This window comes from Nelumbo lutea, chromosome 6 (genome assembly GCF_056320005.1).
Source record: "Nelumbo lutea isolate HS-2025 chromosome 6, American lotus-T2T, whole genome shotgun sequence".
NCBI classification, from domain to species: domain Eukaryota; kingdom Viridiplantae; phylum Streptophyta; class Magnoliopsida; order Proteales; family Nelumbonaceae; genus Nelumbo; species Nelumbo lutea.
In genome coordinates this window covers 33013213-33021037 of record NC_142689.1, presented here as the reverse complement: position 1 = coordinate 33021037, position 7825 = coordinate 33013213, and the positions used below count along the sequence as shown (strand labels likewise).

Genomic DNA, 7825 nt, shown 5'->3' with positions numbered 1-7825 from the left:
CCAAAATCCTTGAGATTTATAATTCAAATCATGAATCACATTGTAAATTGTAAGATTTTGACAACCATGTTTTCAGCATCATATATGCAGTCCATCTAGACCATTTAGTGGATGTTGGCCAATGTATACGAACTGGACACACCTTAATTGATGGCTGATGTATTGCAATCCCCAGAAATTCATCTATCAAAGGATCTAAATGGTTGAACCCACACCATAGTGTGAACTATTGGCAATCACAAAAACTCTGGCAAAGAAGATAGTTGGAATATGATCTGTTATTTCCAAGTTATGGACCACTGATGGACAATTGAGCTATGTTTGGTTTGACAGAATATGAGAGAAACAGAAAGTTGAGGAAAAGTTCTTAACAAATTTTGTAAAATTCCCAAGAACTTTCCCTCAACTTTCTGCTTCTCTCTTATTTTCTATCAAAACCAAACACAGGTTGGTTGCATAGACCTATATTTGGACAACTAAAAATGGAAAACTAGACAGTGTATAAGTCAGAATGCGAATATAACAAAAATATTGTTTCTATTTTCCACTTTCCAGACTTTGTGAACTAAATAACAGGACAAGTTCAGAATATGTTCATAGAATTGAAGATATGCTGAAACATGGCCCCTGTCCTGGTGAGCAATGGGTTATTGTCAGTTTATGCAAAGTACAGATGTATTGATTGTGGTCATACTTAAGGCAAATGAGAATTTTCATTTGTTAATCCATGGTTGAAAGACAAAGGCCCTGCAAAAGCCTTTTTTTTTTATTTTAGAATAGGTGAAAGTATTTCCATTAATTATGCAAAATAATTACAGTATCATCCATGCATAAAAGCACATTCATTGTAGTGTTTTCATGGCATCATGGTACCACTGATGTAACAGATAAATATAATGAGTATCACACTTAGGGTGTTCAAGAACAAATCAATCTCGTCTACCCCGCTGCACTGGATGTTGGTCCCACTGAAACATCCTCTCTTCTGCTTGATGCCTCTTCCACCATCTTCAAGGACAAATGTAGAATTGGTCTGACCACTGCTAAACAAAATGCACCAAAAGAAAGGACCATGGTTATTCCCAATAAAGCCTACCCCTACTTCTGTGTGTCCTTTGCTTATCAATAAGGATAGGGACTTTTTGTCCCGGACAAGAATGTCAGAGAAGGCTTGTGATGGTTCGATGTGCTTAAACTGACATCCTACCATGCGGCCAGATATGATGTCAAATGTGGGCAACTCTACACCACAGTTGGGAGCAAAGATCTCAGTGAAGTCATCATCTGCAGGTTGGCAGCTTAAGGTGTTGTTGCTAGTACAGTTTGCTTTGCACTCCTCTGCATACTGCAAGGCCATACACCCAAGACCAGGATTGTCTTTTAGTATGGGGAGCTTTTGGGCTGTTCTATTCTCATTGATGATATTAACAAGCTCATTTGCAGGGTTTCCTGTATAACAATTGCATGGAATAATCCAAGACAAATAAGAGTACATCAGGAGGAATGGTATGTTTTCACATGTTATTTACCATCAAGGTATTCAGAAATCAAATTACAGATACCATATAAGTTTGAAGATATCAAAATACCATCTAAAAGGCCACTCAAATCTTTTCCTGTTATCAGCAAGGTCCACCGGGAACCTTATTTCATGGATTTGTAGGCCTGTTAGCTGGAATTTTGAGGAAGAGTGATGTTCACAATGGTAATCTTCACCTGAACTATATGATCACCGAGTTTGTAATTTTCCTGGGACTATTCAAGATGTAGTTCCAGGATTTTCTTGTATGTCTAAAACAATCATCAAATAAAACAGAAGAGCAGAGATTTAATGCTGGGTGTACTGGCAGTAGCTTGTTCGTGGTTTTAAATAAGATCTAAATGGCATGTTACACAGGAAACTATAATCTGGGATTCTGATGGATATAATAATCTGGCTTCAAGTGAACAGTTTCCACACCAGTAAATGGGCAGATGAACTGATCTATGAAAGGCTGCATAACTACAACAGTAAATGGGCAGATGAACTGATCTATGAAAGGCTGCATAAATACTGTAATATGCTGCTATCTTAAACTAGCATCACAGTTATCCGTATTGCTTGGTTTCCTCACTCACCTAGGCAGGAGCTCTCAACTCTTTAAGTGTACCATTCTCATTCTAATTCCCATAATCCAGCACTTTCCGTGTCAATAATCTTGTTTGATTTAATTTTTATTTATTTGGGCTTCTTCTGATTCATCATTCATTATTTTCTGTTGGCTGACTTGAGAAAAAGCATTAAGAATTAAATACATGGGAAAATGTGGGAATAATTAGCTTAAGAAGAGGTACTGAGAAATTGGAATAACAAGAAAAATCACAAAATTCTTGCAGGAGGAATTACTGTCACTCACCCACACAATAAGTGCATGTCTTGTATGTCTATGATATGACTTCAATAAAAGAATAATTATATTAAAGTAAATGATTGTAGGACCCTTGACTTTTCTGAGGCTGCAACTTCTTAGGGAATCATATATTTATATCAATATATTGGTACATACTGCATTGAAGAATATGCCCATGTTTTGTTCTGCTTACTCCTAGGAAAAAGGACAGCAATGATGGTAAACAGTGTTTACTGCTTTAATCAACCATTAAAATTAATTTATAGTAATTATGCCAGGTAAAAGGACATAAAACTGTCCTATCTATCCATCTAATAACATCATTTGAAAATGGAAATAAAAAAAAAAAATCAGGTTTATGATGACTTAGGCTGCATGGAGGCCTATTTTTCAAACAATTTAAGAGATTGGATTGAACAATAGATCAATTGGAGGTTTCTCATACTGTCATACATCAGACAGGAGAACACAGGAACTTGAACAAACAATCAATGAATACATGAAAAGAGTGAAGTGAAAAAGAAGAACAAGAGTGATACATCTAAAATCGAAAAAAAAAATCTGTGTAAGAAAGAGTTGCACACCGATACAATGTATGAAACACTGATTTTGCAAAATCTGAAAACTTACACATTTACAAAGTTCATTTCACAAGTTGAACTCTACAATTTACAAAATAATGTAAGAGAATAGTGGATTGTCAAGAAACAGAAACTAATAATGAAATCTGTAAATCCTATGGCTGGAATCATCTAACCAGACAAATCTGTGGCTTAGAGATATCCATAATTGGATCTAAAAAGTTAATCCCGACAACTTACATTTCTACCATACAATTTGATATAATCTATCCCATTTCCACCAGATTGTGCATTCTGTTTAGGCTGAATTCCTACTTCATCCAGTAACTAAAAGAGGAAGTAGAAGAAATCTAACTACATCCAGAAGTCTTACAACAAACAAACCATATTTCCCACAAAAACAAGAAAAAAAAAAGGCTCCCGAGACATCAAACTGCTTCTAATTTTAAAACAAATGCAATTTGAAAGAGCTAGGTTGGTACCTACCGTGATTCATGGCGGAAACCACAAAGACAAGCAGCAAGTTAGAAAGAATGAACCAAATGCAGCAACAAAGCTTCTTCTTCATCATCATCACTACCATCACCAACACTGCACAGGTTTTGCTTTTAAGGATTTGAAAAGAGAGAAAAATGAACAAGAAATCCGAAGTTCTTGAGATGTATTGTATCCTGCTTACCTTCTTATGACTAGCTAGTTATATTTATCTGTTATTAAAGGAGAGGAAATTGGACAAGAATGGTAAAAGTAAGGACTTTGCTTCTCCCTCCGAAATGGCCTTTGTATGTGAAGAAAGAGAGCAAAAAGAACAATTTCTGAAAATGGGTTCTTCTCTGCTTTCGCCTTTGTTAACAAAATTATTTCCCAAGAAACTAAGAAAAAAAAAAACAAATGAAAGGAAATAATAGACTTGTTTTCACAACTGGGTTTTAGGCTTTTAGCTTCAATGAGCTTTCTTTATGAAGAAATTCAACAGAACAAAAGAATTTAAAAAAAGCTCCAACTTCAGTAGATAAATGGATTTGTTTGTGAAGAAACAAGAAAAACCAAGCAAGAAACGACATTTCAGGAAATTGGATATTACTCTCTTAATCTCTAGCAATGCAGCATTTTGGTGCAATGGTGGTAATGGTGGAATCGACTGCAAGTTTCCCGGCAAAGGAGGGATGGTCGAGACGACATGATTGAAAATTGCAGACCCGAATACGAAAAGGAGAGACTGCTGGTCCCAGCTAGCCGTTTGTATGAGGTGGCCTCGGATTTCTTTTGATGGAGCGAAATCTGAGTCTCCTATAGTCATAATCCTACAGCTTTCAAACGTGAGATGGGTTCACGGATCATCAGAAGCTAATAATATAATAAGAGGATAACAGAGCACTTCGAATCCACAACGGTAACCGGAGGATACTGGGCAAATGGCAATACATCACGTCAGCATGACGCGTGGGACCTACGGAGTTGACGTGGTATATAATGATTGGCCTGGTATTACTAGTAAAACTGTAGAGGATCTAATAGGGATATTTATGATAATATGATAAGATGGGTTCACGGATCATCATAAGCCCACTAGCAGAGAGTCCGTGCTAAGAAGGGCATGCAAATTACACTCGAAGGCTGTGTTTGGTTGCACTGAATTGAGTGATTTTCTTGAAAAATCATATGTGAGAGCAAAATGTATTCTTTATTTGGGGGAAAAGGCAGAATTGCTAGGAAATATATGAATCAAGACGACCGATCTGATTTTAGAAAGTAACTAGCGGAACCGTGCAATGCACGGAATTTATTACGCTGAAGTTAAATAATGAAAAGGGTTATTTATTAAAATATCCTTTATAGTTTTATGAATTTACTAAAATTTACCCTATAGTTAAAATTTTACTAAAACATCACTTATAATTTGCAATGGATTTAATGAATCTTCCATTAGATGATAGTGGAAAATGACAGTGTTGACCATAATGTTCGATTAAATAAATTTAATCAAAAGAAAATAAAAATAAAAATACTATTTTTTTTCCTTTATAAGACATGAACAATCACTCTATTGACTATATTTGGTTAATTTTGTTTTTTATACAAAAAAGTGTTAAGGGTATTTTTGGAATAAAAAATCATGGACCTAATGGAAAAACAAACACTCCTCAATAAGTAAATAAGTTGTAAAATATATAGGATGTTTTAATAAAATGAAAACTATAAGCTAGGTTTAAGTAAATATGCAAAACTGTAAGATGTGTTCTAGTAAATGACACTAACAGAATCACATAAGAGTATAAAATTGTTTTATATTTTCAAAATTTTAAATAATTAATAATTACATATTTTATATACTACTTTTAATAATTTTTTTTTAATACAAAAAAAAATTTAATTTCAATTAGGTTTATTCATCAAACTGATGAAATCGACCAACCTGATCAACTCGACCCAATTTGTTTGGTTCTCTAGTATTTTAGGTCGGCTTTGGTTAAAAAATTTCCCAGTTCGACTAAGTTGGTTCAATTTCACTTTGGCCATTTGTAAGCCAACCAAAATCGAACGACCTAACCATGGATATATATTAATATTTTATATTTTAAATAAAATTTTTAACATGAAAAAGTGGAACATTTCCCATATTTCTTAATCTAAAATGTTTTATATCATAAATCTAATTTTTAAATTTATTTTTTAATAATTGCACTATAATTTTGAAATTTAAATCTCTTAAACCGACTGATCAAACCAAAAAATTGACCCAAACTGATACAATTTGAGTGGGTCAGTTTTCACAAAAGTTCAGTTGCTTTTAGTTAACCAACTCCCCAACCTGACCAGGTCAATTTGGTTGGCCAAATAGCCTATGACCGAAACAAACCAATTCATGAACACTCATAATTCTAGATAAATTAATAGTATCATCTCTGATAAATAACAATAGTTTAATCTCCAATAATTATTTAAAATTTATAGTGAAAATACACAATTATTAAAAATATATTGATAATAAAAGAATACAATAGGTACTAAAAATATATTAACTTAGTCAATATATAGTATAATCTCAAATAATAGTTTAATCTCTAATAAATATTAATCAATAAGTTATAACAAAAATACAATAAATACAATAAGTATAATAAATTAAATTTAAAAATTTCAATAATAGTAGTTTAATATCCAATAATTATTGATAGTTTTTTGTTAAATAACAAAATAAAATAAATTTATACATAATCATTGAAAATACATTTATCACGAAAAACAATAAATAATTACTGAAATACAATAAATATTAATTTTAGTATATATAATTATATAAGAAATACAAATTAAGGGTTTAAAATTATTATTAATAAATGTTATTTTTTGAAAGTTATTTTCTCGAATTATTACTTGATATAAGTGAAATTAGTTATTTATATTATTATGTTAAAATATTAAATTATTATTAATTTCAATATTATGTTATAATTATTTTTCTACTTTTCATAATTTTTTTAAATTTATTATATAATTTATTTATTTTGTCTATTTAAAATCTAGTTATGTTAAATATTTTTTTTATTTAAATACTTAAATAATATGTAAAATATCTAAATTTTAAAATATTAATTATTTATTGAATTTAATTATCCATAAAATCATAATCTATACTATTATTACATAATTTCATATTAATCTTGTAATATATTAAATTATTATTAATTTCAATATTATGTTATAATTATTTTTCTACTTTGAAGAAATTTTTTAAATTTATTACATAATTCTGTTATTTTAACTATTTAAAATCTAGTTATGATAAATATTTAAATAATCTAAAAAATATTTAAAATTTTTTGTTATTTGAATTTTATTTATTTAAAGCTATTACATATTGATGTAACCGTTTCTGGTCACGTACCAATTTTTTTGTGATGTACCAATTTTTTGGCTAAGTACCTCATTATTTGACCTGCTCCCAGGTGGCCTATGACTCAGAGGATGATGGAGCCCCCTGGTGGCGAACTGCTTGGTGATGAGCTACTTGGTGGCAAGCTCCCTAGTGGTGAGCTACCTGGTGACGAGCTCCCTGGTGGAGTGCTACCTGGTGACGAGCTCCTTGGTGGAGAGCTACTTGGTGACGAGCTACCTGGTGACGAGCTACCTGGTGACGAGCTCCCTAGTGGAGAGCTACTTGGTGACGAGCTCCCTGGTGGTGAGCTACCTGGTGACAAGCACCCTAGTGGAGAGCTATTTGTGATGAGCTCCCTGGTGGAGAGCTACTTGGTGACGAGCTCCCTAATGGAGAGCTACTTGGTGACGAGCTCCCTCTAGTGGAGAGCTACTTGGTGACGAGCTCCCTGGTGGTAAACTACCTTGGTGGACTCGTCATTTGACCTGTTCCTAGGTGGCATGTAACTCAGAGGATGGTGGAGCTCCCTGGTGTAGCGCAACCCAACTGCCCTCTGCATGAGGTGATCTCCTCTCCTTTGTGGGTGGCGGGAGTTGAGGGACTTGTGAGAACTCTTTTCCTCATCTTGGTAGGCGGCGAGAGCTTAGGAACCTGCGAGAACTGAACCAGGGGGGCCAGTAGGGACTCTCCGATGCCTAAGTTAGCACTCTGATTGTCGAGAGCTTGAAGATGATATTAGAGGAATGAGAGAGATAGAGAATAGGGATTACCTCAATTTTTTCATTCTCTCCCCTTGTCTTTGGGGGTTGGAGTCCTTATATAGTGGTGTCCTGTCAAATCAGGCGTAATAGCCTCTGTCAAGTCAGGCGTAACTGCCTCTGTCTCTCTGCCGCAGCCGTTACTGCCAGAGCGAAGGTGGTAGGTGCAGGCGACTGCTGTAGAGTATGGCTCTGCCAGTCAAGGGATAGCTCTCA

General features: G+C 33.9%; 1 protein-coding gene across 2 annotated transcripts; it reads right to left on the bottom strand.

The window, feature by feature from the left end:
• Positions 1-731: 731 nt before the first annotated feature.
• LOC148848421 (uncharacterized) lies at positions 732-4299 on the bottom strand. 2 transcript variants are annotated; one of them, XM_088952271.1, is made up of 3 exons: positions 4056-4299; positions 3458-3562; positions 732-1449 (listed from the first exon to the last, which is right to left on the bottom strand). In XM_088952271.1, coding segments are annotated over exons 1-3 (699 nt in total). In that variant the 5' UTR covers positions 4057-4299; the 3' UTR covers positions 732-856. The 2 variants fall into 2 exon arrangements, with proteins under 2 accessions (XP_088808397.1, XP_088808398.1); XM_088952272.1 differs by having other exon boundaries at positions 3651-4184.
• Between the last annotated feature and the right edge of the window lie 3526 nt (positions 4300-7825).

What these genes read in the sequence shown, in the direction of transcription:
- LOC148848421 (XM_088952271.1), bottom strand. An exon ending in GGTTTCCGCCATGAATCACG is followed by an intron (nt 1,450 to 3,457) that starts GTAGGTACCAAC and finishes ATTGTTATACAG; the next exon opens with GAAACCCTGCAAATGAGCTT.